This window comes from Furipterus horrens, unplaced genomic scaffold (genome assembly GCF_987537825.1).
Source record: "Furipterus horrens unplaced genomic scaffold, mFurHor1.1.pri manual_scaffold_13, whole genome shotgun sequence".
Classification (NCBI taxonomy): Eukaryota; Metazoa; Chordata; class Mammalia; order Chiroptera; family Furipteridae; genus Furipterus; species Furipterus horrens.
In genome coordinates this window covers 7573215-7588004 of record NW_028327183.1, presented here as the reverse complement: position 1 = coordinate 7588004, position 14790 = coordinate 7573215, and the positions used below count along the sequence as shown (strand labels likewise).

Sequence of the window (14790 nt, the reverse complement as noted above, 5' to 3'; positions counted from 1 at the left end):
CATTTAAAAAGCTGGCTCTGGGCGCCTTTGACTCGAAGGCCCAAAGCAATGCTAACGTGATGGCAGCAGCTACAGTAAAGAAAAGAAACAGCTCGTCTAGAATCATGGTTCTGGCAAAACACTTCAAATTTTACTCACAGTGCAAAAGTATTTAATAAGTGCCACATGAGTACAGAAAACACAGTCTACAGCGCATCCTTTAAAACTGCAACAGCCAAGTGAAAAGTAAGTACAGATTCTTATTTTTACTTAAAAAAAAACCTAAGCTACACATTGGGAACAACTATGTTTCCTCGTTCTAGAGACGTGACATCCATGTTTCCTGGTCAGGAACGGTCTCGCGAACGTGGTGCTAAGCCAAGGGACTAAATCGGAGCAGACAGGCGGGAGTAAAGCAGCTGCTAGCCAGGCCAGCAGAACACTGCCTTGGTGGGAAGATTTTTACAGGAAGGAGGAACTGCAGACCCCACCCCAACCAAAAACCCAAGGGACTGATTTATACAGAAAAGTTAAAGCAAACCCGCACACACACTTAACACGCTACGGGGAAGGAGGAGAGGAGACCGCTAGTGCGCTGCCCGCACACGCGCGGGCACCGGGGCTCCGTGACGGGGGCGCCCACGCACAGCATCCTCACCTTCGGGGCACTAGCAACTAACGCGCACGCGCATATAATACTTTGATCTTTAGGTGGGGAATCATGGAAGTTCCAAGATTATACCCACTAGGTTAGCCTGAGTATTTGTCTATAAAAATATCTTTAAAAAATGCCTACGAGAGAGTTCTAGAAACAGTGGGACTAGGACTACATCAGGACCGGCAGAAGACACGGAGATACAGGGATGGCAAACGGAAGACTAGAAATGGACATTTACATGTAGCTTTTAGGTCACGGACATAAAGGACATCTCTCAGCTGATGCCTACAGCAAGGCTCGCTGTGACAACAGGAGCTCCAGAAATTCCAAGACAAGCAGCTGGCGTAACACCCTAGACAGACGCTCGCACAGGCCAAGAACCCCACGGAGGCTGCGGGACTGACACGTGTGTGCTGGCACGCCACCACGTACACTGGGAAGGCCCCCAGGTGGAGAGCTGGTGTGGGCCTGCTCCAGGGCCTGACTCAAGCCCCTGAGAGCCGTGTCCACTTAGGGAGGAGGACTTGGGTTACTGAACAAGAAAGTGGTCCCAGGAGGGTCACATAAACTTTTTTTTTTTTTTTACCCCAATACTTGACACATTAATGAAGAGATGCAGGACAGAGTCGTCTCTCAAGATCTCTTCTTCCGTCATTAACTGAAGCCTCTCCCAGGACCCTGGGCTGCTGGTGTCCAGAACAGTCTCCCTGCCGGAGGCGGGACCTAATGCCGCAGACTGTTCTGGGAAGCTGGCACAGAGGATGATTTGCACAATGAAGTCACCACTAAACCACTGCTTAAGTCCAGTCCCCGGCCTTCCTTTTCCTACACGGGGAAAGGAACAGTTTCAAGGGGCAAGAAAGAAAACAGTCCTTTCTAGCCCATAACCCTGGCCTGGGGAGAGAGGCGCTCAGGGTGGGAGTGTGGACTACCAGGGTGTGCACAGGAACGGGGGTAGGGGGTGGGGGGTGGGGGGAGGGGGAGTTTTTTGCATTTTTTGCTCAGAACTGGCCCTGGTCTTAAAAATGCACCTCTCTTCACTGAAAAACATTTATTTTTCCATGTAAGAGCCTGCACTTTAAGAAAGACAAGGCTGAATTAGACCTGCCTTTTAGTTTGGTCCTTTTGATCTTTTAGGGACCTTAGGAGGTCCCTGGACCTGTTTCAGCAAAACACAAGAATGTGATTCCCCAGTAAGGGTCCCCCGGTCCCTGCCAGAGGACAGGCGCTCACTCTGACACCCACTAGCTGCTACTGGCCAACTTCCAGGGAGAAGCGTGGGACGTGGTCTGTTTTCAACAGTTCTATTCAGAACCTTCTAGCTTGGTGTGGCTAACTGAATAGGCAAGAGTGACTTAGTCAAAACAAAACAAAAAAGAAAAGAAAAAGGGACTTACTGCTCTGTAGTCCAGAAACATCTCCTTAAAAGCCAGAAAATCAGTAAACGTGAGCAGCATGTCGAATATGTCCCCGGCCACCTCATCTTTATGGTGCCTGCCAGAGAAAAGGGGGGGCTGTGTCATGAACGAATGATAGAACACCCTGTCTCTTCAAGAGTTGTTCAAAGGTTTTGAGGCCCTCCTACCCGGGACCCAACCACCAAGTGCTCTAAGCCTTGATGGTCAAGCACTGAAAAAGAAGGGGGACTCTGTTCCAGATGGGAGGAGGAGGAAGGTGAAGACAGGTAAAATACACTGCAAGGTTGTCGACTCACTGCAAGGTTGTCGTGAAGGCTGCCATGTTAAATCCAGGAATCCGCTCCAGCAGCTGTTCTTCAATATACTTTTCTACCAACGAAATCTGTAACAGTGGGAAGGGTCTTTGTCGGACCACAGGACTTCTTTTCAGAAAGCCTGTCCTAAGGGCCTATTCTGTGTGCCAGGCTCCATGTTGAATGCTGGGGATGCCAAAGAAGCAAAACACGGCTCCCGTCCTGGAGGAGGGCGGCCTGGCCCACCCAGGAAGAGGCACTGCAGGTGATTACACTGAACAACATGAACGCTCCCCGGTCAGCGGGGACAGCCACAGGGCTCCCACCCCTCAGCAGAAAGTAAGGGATCGAGTAAACGTGTCTCCTCATCCCAGGCAGATGGGATCTGCGCAGGAAGAGCCCACATAAAAGCCATGGTTGGCGGCAATCACAGGGTCCTTATCAGCTGAGGCTTGGCTTGAGGAAACCTGCACTGACTATCCCAAGCTTCTGTGTTAAGAAAATAAAGTCCTGCAGGCTCAAATCCATTCTCAGACAAATGAGAACATTCCAGGAGGCTGTTCCGGACCTCGGCAGAGTGGAAAGACCCAAGTGTCAAGAAATGAAGTCCCTGGGATCTAGTTTTGGTTTTGCCACTAACTAGTTAGTGATCTTGGTCTTGGTTTTCACTTTTACCTGACTGGATTACATAGGAGGACAAAACAGTGTGAAAGCCAGAAGGTCAAAAGTATATAAATGCAAGGTGTGGTGACCCCCAGTATTGTAACCGAATGCAGGATTATGATAAAGCCAAACATCTTTTAAAACAGAAGTTGATAAAATCAGAGCCCCAAAAGCTACATGGAGGAGATGAGAACCCAGATTCTAATTAGAATTCTGGGCACAGCACTAGTGGCACATTTCAGCATCATTTTTAGGAAAAAATTTTATTTATTTATTTTTTAGAAAGAAGGGAAGAGAGGGAGAAAGAGAGAGAGAGAAAGAGAAACACTGATTGTTTGCTTCTCCTGCGTGACCCGACTGGGGACAGAACCTGCGACTCAGGCATGTGCCCTGACTGGGATTCGAACCGGCAACATTTTGGTTTGTGGGACAATGCCCAACCAACCAAGCCACACTCATCAGGGCAAATTTCAGCATCTTTTAATTTTAAACTCACATTTGAATGAAGCCTTAATCTCTAGTAAAAGAAATAAAAATCCACTTACATATTCATTAAAAATGGGCGTGTAGGTGAGTTTATTCTCTTCCGTGTCTTCAAACTCCCGGTAGTACTTGTCCATGAAATTTCTCTGTAATAGCTGGAACTCGTCATCTGGACCACAATAAAAAGAATCAGTCTTTTTAATGCAGACTAAGAACCATTCTGATTTATAAATAGCCAGGAATTATAAGTCAGAACTGGGTTCTCAGTGGTCAGTGTCTAGGAGAGAGAAAGCTGAAGGTGCTCCAAGGAAGTGTTCAATGGGACACCAGGGTTGGAAGAGAGCAATGCAGTCTTTTTATTGCTATTTTTAAAGTTGTAATGATATAAACAACATAAAATTTTCACTAATTTTAAATGTACAGGTTGGTGGCATTAAGTCCCTTCACACTGTTGTGCTCCATTACCACTGTGGTCCAGTTTATTTTACCACACAGGGTGGGTTAGGAATTCCCTCACATTACTTTTCCACAAAGGAATGACATGGTTCTCTTACCTTAATACAAATTCAGCAGCAGTGGTGAAGAGAGGATAGTGAAGAAATGTATGGGCTCTGACACAGGCTAGATTGCCTGGGTTCAAATACTACCTCAGTCACTTAGAACTGTGTGACTCTGGGCACATTACTTAATTTCCAGTTTCTTCAACTGGAAAATGAGGATGATCATAGTTCCTATTACATAGGATTGTTAGGTGGAATTTACATGAGAATTCATGCAAAGAGATTAGTTCATAGCAAACACTTAAATGTTAGAAAATAGGAAATTTTAACAGCTGAATATAATAAATGAAAGGAAAGCTTCACAAGTGACCTAGACTTTGGGGTAAATATCCTGGGCTTACAGAAGGTTCATTTTCCCACAGCACGAAGGGTACCCCTAAACAGCAAAAGAACTCAGAGTATTCCTCTGTCTCCCCCAAATCCTCAGATCCACATGGAAGGAGAGCTTCATGGTGAAACATCTGTACTTACAGGGTTAAAGGCATGAACCTTGACTGCATCTGAACATACAAAAACTTAGTTACTGATTTTCAGACTAAACTAGACTAAGAAATATAGCTAGTAACACCAAATACGTGTTCTCGTCCTAATTCTCAGAAAACTTGAAGTCAATAGACGAAATTTTATCAAATTCTGAGTTTTTTCTCTCCCACATAGTTGTCTTAAACCTTTGCTGCCACTTGCTGCTTGTTACTTAGTAGAATTCATGGAGGCTGAAATGAACCCACAAACAGGAAACACAGAACCAGCTAAAGGATGACACCTTGTTGTCTTCATGGATATGTATGCTATGATTATGGTGTGCTGTGGTTTATGTCATAAAAATGTTAAAACTAGGTCGCTCATGGTCTCTGAAATAAAGTAGGTCAATAGTTCCTGAAGTTTCTGCCAAGAGCCCCAAGGTTAAGTCCTTTCCTGACTCCTGAGCCTGTGGGTAATAGCTGTTGTGAGGAGTGCCAGGCTGTCTGCCTCTAAGACAAATCACAGCAAGGCTCAATATTACATTGCGCTCCATTAAAAATTACATGCAGCTTAATGTTTTCTCTCTTTTAAAAATTAACTCTGCCCTGACCGGTGTGGCTCAGTGGGTCAGGCATCCTCCCACAAAGCGAAAGATTGCTGGTTCGATTCTCCATCAGGGCACAGGCCTGGGTAGCCAGCCAGGTTCCCGGCTGGGGGCGTGCGAGAGGCAGCCACGTCAATGTTCCTCTCTCACATCAACGTTTCTCTCCCTTTCTCCCTCCCTTCCCCTCTCTCTAAACATAAATAAAAAAAATCTTAAAAAACAAAAACGAAACCCCTTCACATTTGATTTCAGTGTCCTTAAAAGCAAGGGTGTAAGGACGAAAGCGCACAGGTCAAGCTAGCGAGGGAGCTTACCCATGATAATGTCCTCTAAATAGCCAACCACAGCGTCAAACTCTGCATCAGAGGCGGACGAGCTGAAAAATATGCCTGGATTAGGTGCTGTTTCAAATCATTAAAAAAAAAAAAAAAATTATTTGGACATTTTCAAACATGTGGAAAAAAATACCCCAGCAAAATAAACTTCCTATCACTCAGCTTCAACAATTAAAATGATTAGTCTAATCTGGTAATTGCAAACAGTCTACAACACACATCGACGATGAATGTAATGGCTGCAGTTTTCAGAAAATCTGAAATAAAGGAGGGAAAGGGTTGCATAGACCATCTTAACTGCTGACCAGCCACAGAAAAACTTGTGTTTTCAAGCCCAAACATTGTTGACCGCTAACGAGTTAACTCGGGTTTTCACTTGCCCTAGGTTGTACAATTCTTAAAAATGAGAGTAATATGGGATTTTGTAAAAAAATTTAAAAAAAAAATTGTAAATTGTTTCATTTTCATTTTCAATTACGAAAAAATAGCGGGTGGATATGGGACAGCTTTTGTATAAAACGGCCCGTCAACCATGTGTTAAGGGTCCCCCGCGTTTATCTCCTGTGGGTTCTACTCACTGCATTTTTGCTACCAGCCCACACCTGTCCGCTTGCGAGCGTGAACCTGGCGCGGGCGAGATCCCGCCCAGGGAGGGGGCCCGTTGGATCACGAGTCTCTGGGGGTGCAGGGTCCTCCGACCCGTGGCTGGGCCTCCGCAGCTCTAACCCGCCAGGTTTTGCTGACGACGAAAGGTTGGAGGCGGGGTGGCGGGGGGGATGTTGGGGATTGTGAGAGTGGGGGGGACTGTGAGAGAGGCGATGACCGATGCGTGAAACCACACCCCGCACTCCGGCCCTCCCCGGCCTGAAGCCAGAGGTCGCAACAGCCACAGACTAGACCCCGGGAATTGGGGCGGAGCCTCGACAGCCCCCCACCCCGCCTGGACACCCGTTTCAAAGGGCGGAGGCCGAGGCCGAGCGCCTGCCTGCCTTGGACCGGAGGTAGGGTGGGGTGGTGGTGGGGTGGTGTCACTTACGAAGACAGCGCGAAGCTCTCTTCCTCTAGGGCGTCCATCGCCGCTGCCGCCGCATCCACCCCGCACAGGCAAGCCGGTCCGTCGGCCTTCTATCCTGCCCACAGCCCGGGCCCAACTTCCGTTCTGCTCCGCAGAGCGCCAACCGGCATTGGGGAGGCCTTGCCGCTGAGGCCACGGCCGGGTCACGGCCTAGCCACGCGGCGGTCCGGCCTTCCCGCGCAGCCAGGCCTGTGCGTGAGCCGTTGTAGCGGCCTCGAGGCCAAGGCTGCGGTTACGGATCTCGGGATGCCGCGCCCTCCTCTCGTCACCATGGTCACGGCACCCTCCTTCACGCCCGCCGCTTCTGACAGCCAATCACAGGCGCGGTGCCCGATGTCCGGGGCGGGACAAAGAGGGGGAGCGGAAGTGATGAAAAGGATGGAGTCACAAAGGAAGGGAAGCTGTGCTTCAGGGAGCACCACGGGCTCGTCGATGTGTTCTCATGCTGTGTGGCGATTAAATCTCACGTCACCCGTGTTTTGAGGAAGGAATCCAATTGCGTCAATATCCTCATTTGCAAATTACAATATTTAAAACGAAGATTAAGTAGTTTAAGACGGGTTTTATGGGTACTATAAATTGCAAATCTCTGGAGGGCTAATGTCTGGCTTTTGAATCTGATAATTGCCCACGTCAGATTTGCAAGGCAGTTACTCCCTCTCGTGGAAGGAATGCCTTACCGAACGTGGATGTCTTGTACATCATAAATATTCACACCATAAATATTACTCGGCAATACTTGGTTTCTTTGCTAATGAGGCGGGATGAAAGTTGACAGACCCCTTTGAACAATGCAATCAGAAAAACGGCCAAAATTTGCTAAAAAGATCCCCTAGAGCTGATTTCTCTTGATTGGGCCACTGGGCGTTATGTTTCTTCGGTTGCATTATAGTACCTTTTGGCCAAAAGTGTGATACATCGTACAGGACCTTAAGGAATGGCAATTGTTATCAGGACAGTTGTGTCCAGGATGAGATGAATTCTCAGAGGTACTACCTGCTTAACACCAAGACGACAGGCATCTAAAAAGGTTTGAATAACTACCCGAGTTCTGTTTAAGTCCAGCACTGGTCACAGCCCAAAGCAAACTCAGCAAATTTCCTCATGACCTACTTTCTGTGTAAACCTCTTACTTCGTTTGGACTAAATGAACTTGCCTGCCCTTTCCATTGCTAAATCATGTGTGGGATCAGAGTGGAGGAGGAAACAATGATTTCATCTATTCTGATTACCTATGGCTGTTAAAGCCACCCCCAAAAACTTCGTGGTTTAAAACAATTATTTTGCTCACTAATCTGCAATTTGGGCAGGACTTGGTAGGGACAACTAATCTCTCTTCCATTCTGCATCAGTTGGGACAGGTGGAATGGAGCTAGAGGAGCCTCTTCCCAGAAGCCCACTCACATGGCTGAAAAATTAACATTGGCTCTTGGCTGGGAGCTCCGGGTGGACGTTTGTTAAGAGGACTGGGGTGGGGGGTGGGGGGTTTCAGTTCCTCTCCCATGTACAACGGGTCTTCCCAGGGATGCTTGGTTGTTCTCACACCATGGTGGCTGGGTCCAAGAGCAACTACCTGAAGAGACAGGAAGTGGAAGCTGCCAGTCACGTAAGGCTCTGGGACTGGAAACTTGGCCCAGAATCACTTCCACTGAATTATATTGATCAAGCAGACGGAGTCCACCTAGATTTAAGGGGAGGGGACATAAACCTCATTTATAGATGGAAGGACTGTCAAAGAATATGTGACCATCTTTAGTCCACTTCGTCTCTGGCTATAAGAACAAACTGTAACAAGTGGGGACAAAGACAATCGTCATAGGTACCCACTTACTCAGGCCTATGCCAAGTACTGGTGCTAAACATTTATATGTTGTCTCCTTTTGAAATATTTGAAACCCTGTGAGAAAAAAAACACTATGAAGTACTGTCATTTCCATTTTACAGATTACGAAACCAAGACTCGGAAGTACTTGCATACTTGTGGTAAGTGGCATCGTGGCCTGAAACCTGGGGTCCACACTCTTGTTTTACTCATCATGCTGTAAAGGGCCCCAATCCCCGAGCTGTCAAACAATACTGGAAATCAGAACAAGATACTTTTCTAAAAAACAAACAAACAGAATGGTGTCTTTTTTGTAGAAAAATAAATTTACATGACTATATTAAATGTTTTCCGTTAATATTTCTTAAATCCTTTGATTGCAGGTTAGCATTACTAATTGTTTTAAGTGAATAGCAAGCAACAAATGTACAATCTCTGGAAGAGCTGGTCTTAGGGGATAGTTTGTTTTTATGGATACATATTCAAGATGGTTGTCATTTTCTGCTACTGGAATTATTTCTGTGATTGAATAAGTTTCCTGGCATTCTGCAAATGGCTCTGTGACTTTACTTGCTTTATCAATATTGTCCAAAAAAGGTGGCAATTTCATTTAAAAACTTTTTTTTTCTCGATCTGGGGATATTTCTAGGAAATATAAAATATAAACTACATTTTGTCCTGGTACAATATATCATCAGTAAAAACCTAGCTTTCAATTTCTGTTAAAATGCTTACAGGCCATGCAGACTACAGATCTATTGTTTATTCTCTTCCACAAAGCTTGCTAGTTTTTTCTCTTCTATGTGACGTAAATATCTTTCCCTTTGGAGTAGCTCCAAGATTACAACTTTGCTTCCATCCTGAAAAATTTAATATTCAAGTCCTCATTTTTATGGTCTAGCATTGGAAAAGTAGATTAATCTTATGAACAAAATTCAAGAGTAGATTTCTAGAAAGCTAATAGGCTCCTGCATTCCTTTGACTATTGGCAGATTACCTGTTAATTTCATGTACTTTTCTCTGTCTCCACTGGCTTTACAGATTACTTTCGCCTCTCAGCTGAATCACTTACAAGTCTCCCTACTGGTCTTACTATTCCCATTTTTTGTTCATCTTCTACCCTGCACCCTACCTCCACCCGTCTCCATACTGAAGCCAGAGCCATCTGTTAAAATGATTATATTTATCAAAGCACTTGCATTGCTTAAACTTCTTTGCTTTCTGTTGCCCTTAGGATAAAATACAGAATCCTTCACATGGCTTCATGAGCAGTCCCCTGATCTCTCCATGGCTGGAGTATACAGTTCAGCTCAGCCCATCCCGTTCCTGTCTTACTAGCTAGAGGCCCTCCATTAGACCCGGAAGCCCACTGAGCTCCTTTCAGAATCCTGAGTTAGTGCCTTTGCCTGTAATATATTCAGGTGGCTACCCAGTCCTAGAAACTTAAGTCTCTCTGCCTGGCCATGGCCCACTTCTTCAAGTTTTTACTAATCTTTCTTTCTCAGTGAGGATTCTTTTGCACTTCCCCTCCATCTAAACTAAGTTCCCCTCATTCTCTCTCACAGCATCCCATTATTTTCTTCAAAGGCACTAACAACTTATTATAATCAACACAAATATAGTGTCTTCTTCCCACTACCAGTTGTAAGAAAGCTCTATGAATAGATCTCTTTTGATACCATATCAGCACAGTGCGCAAAACATATTAGATGCTCAATAAAGATTTGCCAGATGAACAGTGATTAATCCTGCTTCTTAATTCTAATACTTGATTCTCTCCTATTCTGAAGCGTTATCCTTCAACTTAAGAGTATGCTGTCTTGGAACTTTAGCAGCAGGCACCAATGAAAGTTGTGAAATCTTAGTAAAAAAAGGCAACAAATGTTTTATTTCTTCAAGGCAAATTACTGTATTCACCACAAGCTAAAGAAAAGAACATATATATTTATATATATATTTGAATTCATGGAAGACAAAGACATGGAAAAAATCCAGCACCCCAACAAGTACAGCCAGGAAGGAAATCAGCTCTGTAATAGGACATTTTAATGAACTACAAACAAGAAAGGGTGGGGAAAGAAAAAAAAAATGTGCATTGAGTTTAAGACATTGTAAAACTCAGAAGACATATTTACTATTCAAGTATAAACTCAGTAAGGACTTGGCATAAATTGAAAGGCAGCTGCTGAGGTACACCATTATAAAATAAGTTCTATGAATTTACAATTCTACCTTCCAATTTTCTGGGAGAAAAAACCAAACTCTTGAAGGTCTTCACCAGAGACCCTGAGAGGGATTAACACTTTCGATGAAGACATAGTCAACAATCCATGATTGAAATTACTGTTCAAAAACATGTTATTTATTTAAAACAATAGGAATACGTGCTCTCAGACTGTCCTCTAAGAGTTTTTGAGACTATTAGTTCAAGAGTTTGAAAGTATATTACTTCCAAAAACAACACTGATTAAAAAAAATTTTTTTTAACAAAAAACCTGATTTGATGGTACCTTAAAAATACCCTAAATACCAAATTTTCTCCAGTCAATCATTGCAATTAATTTAAGAATTCCTCCTGCATTGTTAAAACTTTTTTCCTCACAAAATGTGGGTACTGAAATTGGATAGAAACACCATGAATGTGGAAATACCACCAATTTTCTGCAGTTAAAAAAAACCAGAATGTTCTTTGGGATCACTGAAATATCAAAAACCTGGGTTTTTCCCCTACAGTCTGTGCACCCTCTCTCAGGCCCTCCAAGTTGCCTGTAGTATTGACCTATGTGATTCTCATTTTATAGATTCAAGTCTTACAGTGCAATATCCACCCTTAACACTCCTCTACCTCTGACCAGTGGGCAGTCACATGTGACCCAGAAATGGCATCATTTACTTCTCCGTAATGACCTTCTATCCAAAATAAAACTTTATAGAATATGAGACTACACATCCTGTATTAAACAATCAAATGAACCCAACAAGAATTCCCATGTGGCTCCAGCACTCAAGAGGGCACTTTCCCTACTGTTCGTCCCGGAAGTACCCCAGGCCTAGCTTGTTAGCATTCGGCTTCCCTTGGCTTGGAAGGAATTTCTCAGGGCTGGCAAGTTGGGTTAGATTCTAAGAGAATTTTGTTTTTGACAAACTACCATTTTTAGCATAAAATCTGGCCATGGCTATAAGTTTCAATGTGCGTACAACTGATTAGAGATGGTTTTTTTTTTTTCTTTTTCTTTTCAACGTTGGCTGGAATTGAGTAGAAATAAGTCCATGATGCCTCTTCACATGTGTCATGAAATGTGAGAGATCTGTCGGACTCTGGACACTATTTCCTTACGACACAATGGGCAGGTCTCCAGTTGCAAGGCACAATTCATGCACAGGTCACTGAGGGGAAAGACAAATGCCAGTTAGGGGAGCGCTTCAAAAGGAGCCCTGCTGCCGGCTCAATCTGTATAAAATGGTAATGAGCTTGTGAATTGAACGGGTAATAATTAACGGCTAAAATAATGAAGTAAATATATAAATAATAAGTCTCCCATTTCTGATCCTCAATCTTCCTCCTCTGAGGAAGTGCACGCACATTCTTCCCGGAAGCCTGCGTGCACACAGCACATACATGCAGATGTGCATGCGTGTGCAGAGACGACACTTTTTCCTAGACAGCTAGGCATTTAGCACAATATCGTTTGCCGACTAGTCCGTGTTTGATCATAGATTTGACACAGTATATTATGTGTTAACTTTTCATTTGTAGTTAGTTCTATTTCTGGGCTTCTATTCTGTTCTATTGTTCTGTGATTTTGTTCACATATTAGGACCAAACAATAAACATTTGTTTTAATATATTTTAAGATATGGTAAGTGTACCTCGTCTTTAGAATTTTCTGACCTGCCCTGACCAGTGTGGCTCAGTCGGTTGGGAATCATCCCACAACGTGAAAGGTCACTGGTTCAATTCCCAGTCAGGACACATGCCTGGGTTGCAGGTTTGTTCCCTGATGTATCTCTCCAAACAATGTATCTCTCCCATATCCATGTTTCTCTCCCTTTCTCCCTCCCTTCCCTAAAAATAAATAAATACTCTTAAAACAAACAAACAAACCCATAAAACTAGACAAAAAAGAAAATGTTTCTGGCCTTAATATCACATGAATTTTTAAATTAGCATTTCAATTTCTAGAAAAAAAAAATGTTGCCCTTTTTATATGGACCAAAGTAAACTTAGGGTTCAGGGAAAATGGTCACCTTTACAACATGGAGAGGTCTTCCTATCCAGGAGCAGATTATTTACTCACGTCTTCTATTACATTCCTTGGTAGTTTAAAAGTTTTCTTCACATAGGCACTACATATTTCTAGATTGTAAAAGGAATCTTCAATTACATGTTCTAACTGGTTACTATTCAGACACAGAAGAGCTACTGTTTTTTGTAGCTGACTAGTTTATTCAACAGGTTTTCACTCAATTCTCCTGATAGCCAGGGGTTTGATCTATCATCTCCAAATGATGACTGTGCACCTCCTTCCAGTTTGTTCCCCCCTTTTCTCTCGTCTAACTGCCTTAGCTTATATAATGCACGTCATAGCACTGCCTGCAAGCATCCTTATCTTGTCGCCAACATTTGTTGGAATACTTCCAGCATGTCACCATTAAAAAGATGCTAGCATTTGGTTGAGAGATATATGTCTTTATATCGTTAAGGAAGTACCCACACATTCCTATTTTATATGGTTTTCTTCCTTCCATTCCTTTGTTTTGAAATATTTCATCCACTAGGAAGGGATATTTAATTTTAATGAATGCCTTTGCAGCATTTTGGGAGAAAGTGTTTAAATCCCTGCACCTCCTCCTGCTGGCCTATTTAAATACATTACACACCAGTATATTTCTTACATTGTGCCGTCCTTGCATTCCTGGGATAAGCTCCCCCTTGATAGTGTTGCTAGGGCCTATTGCTAATATTTGAGATTTTTAGATGTACATGTTTTCTTTTTTCGTGTTTCCTTTATCGGCTTTTGGTATGTTTATCATGGAGCTTTGTAAAAAGAATGTGGTAGTTTTCCTATTTTCTCTATGGCCTGGAGAAATTTAAATAGACTCTATTTGTCTACTCCCTGAAAGTCTGAAGGATTCACCTGTGAAACCATCTGGGCTTAGTGTTTTTGGGGCAAACGCAAAGGTAGCTTTGATCATTAGCTCAAGTTCTTCTATGGTAACAGGTGTGTAAGATTTTCAGTCTCTTCTCAGGGTCTGTTCATGTTATTCAGTTTACTCAGATTTCTTTTCTTGACCCCCCCTCCCCACATTCTTTTATGTTGCTGTTGAAAGTTGAGCTAAATTTTTTATAATTCTTTTAATTTCCTCCTCTAACCAGTTTTGGATTTATCTATTAAGGAGACTGTGCTCATATTTAACATACCTGGTTCAAAGTTTTTAGATTTCAGTTTTCTTTCATGAGCCCTTATTGTGTGCAAAAACCACTGCGAAGGGCCAGAGAGCACAAAAATGAGTAGGACCAGACCCTGCTGTTTGGGATATTAACACACTCACAGAACAAAGACCAAAAAGGGCATCAAGAAAAAAAAAAAAAATCAAGATACCCAGCTCTTAAACTCTGCATCAGCCTGCGAGGCCTTGATAACAAAAACCTCCAAAGGGGCTCAAAGGAAGGAATTCTGGGTGGTAGAGCTGATACAAGGAATGGCCACAGCTGGCACGGCTGTGCCCTTCTTTCAGAAGAACAGGCGCGGGTGGACCGCGGGACACTGGACGCATGTCCCCGAGCAGCCGTTAGATAACAACCAGTTTCAAAAGGCAGCAGATGAGGAGAGGCAGGCAGGGGCCCAGGCTGAGTTATACCTGGGGGGGGGGGGGCGGGGCGCAGGACATAGGCTGGCGTCCATGACTCCAGGCTCCAGACCCCTAGGAGACCTGGTGGCTAAAGCTACATCAAACATAAGAGCAAGGCAGGGTACGGGCTGGGATGAAGTGCAGGAGCCGGCCTGGGGCATCGGCATGAGCACCGCTGTAAGCAAGCAGGACTCCGCCTGGGCCGACCCCTTTCTCGCCCTGGCTGGGGTGGTTTTCTTGTGCTCATGTTCAGCCACTCATTCCTGTAGGGTCTGGGCTGCTCTCTGCGTTTGTCTCATACAACCGAAGTCTGGTTAGGTGGCAAGGCGGCGCTGCCTTCCTGACGGCTGGGAATATGAATAATACATCTATGAGGAAGCTCTAAGACTAAGAATTGCCCAAGAAGCGCATGAATATCCTTGTGTGATGTGGAAGTGGCACACTGGGCAGGTCTCCAGCTGCAAGGCACAATTCAGATGGTATTGACAAAACCCAGGCCTTCCGTATCAAGCAGCTTCTTCTATCTCAGGTACTCTCTGGAATACAGCCATACACTGTGTGGCAAATCTAATTCTTCATTCAGCC

The 14790-nt window shown here is 44.1% G+C and overlaps 2 protein-coding genes across 3 annotated transcripts in view; both read right to left on the bottom strand.

The window, feature by feature from the left end:
- Positions 1-108: 108 nt before the first annotated feature.
- ARL2BP (ARF like GTPase 2 binding protein) lies at positions 109-6798 on the bottom strand. Its single transcript, XM_090260400.1, has 6 exons — positions 6492-6798; positions 5435-5496; positions 3557-3663; positions 2352-2437; positions 2035-2131; positions 109-1462 (listed from the first exon to the last, which is right to left on the bottom strand). Exons 1-6 carry the CDS (start codon positions 6527-6529, stop codon positions 1361-1363), a joined length of 492 nt encoding a protein of 163 aa, XP_090116526.1. The 5' UTR covers positions 6530-6798; the 3' UTR covers positions 109-1360.
- A 3415-nt stretch (positions 6799-10213) lies between these two features.
- The window catches only part of RSPRY1 (ring finger and SPRY domain containing 1), a 37638-nt gene continuing 33061 nt past the window's right edge, over positions 10214-14790 (bottom strand). For both annotated transcript variants that reach the window (XM_090260478.1, XM_090260479.1), the window contains exon 15: positions 10214-11739. In XM_090260478.1, the coding sequence (XP_090116604.1) occupies positions 11643-11739 (97 nt within the window). In that variant the 3' untranslated portion in view covers positions 10214-11642. The remainder of the gene's footprint in view (positions 11740-14790) is intronic.

Coding starts and splice junctions, on each gene's coding strand:
- ARL2BP (XM_090260400.1), bottom strand. CDS start 6,529: ATGGACGCCCTAGAGGAAGAGAGCTTCGCGCTGTCTTC. Junction 3,664..5,434: donor TTTAGAGGACATTATCATGG/GTAAGCTCCCTC, acceptor ATTGTGGTCCAG/ATGACGAGTTCCAGCTATTA. Junction 1,463..2,034: donor TGTTTCTGGACTACAGAGCA/GTAAGTCCCTTT, acceptor TTCCCCGTGTAG/GAAAAGGAAGGCCGGGGACT.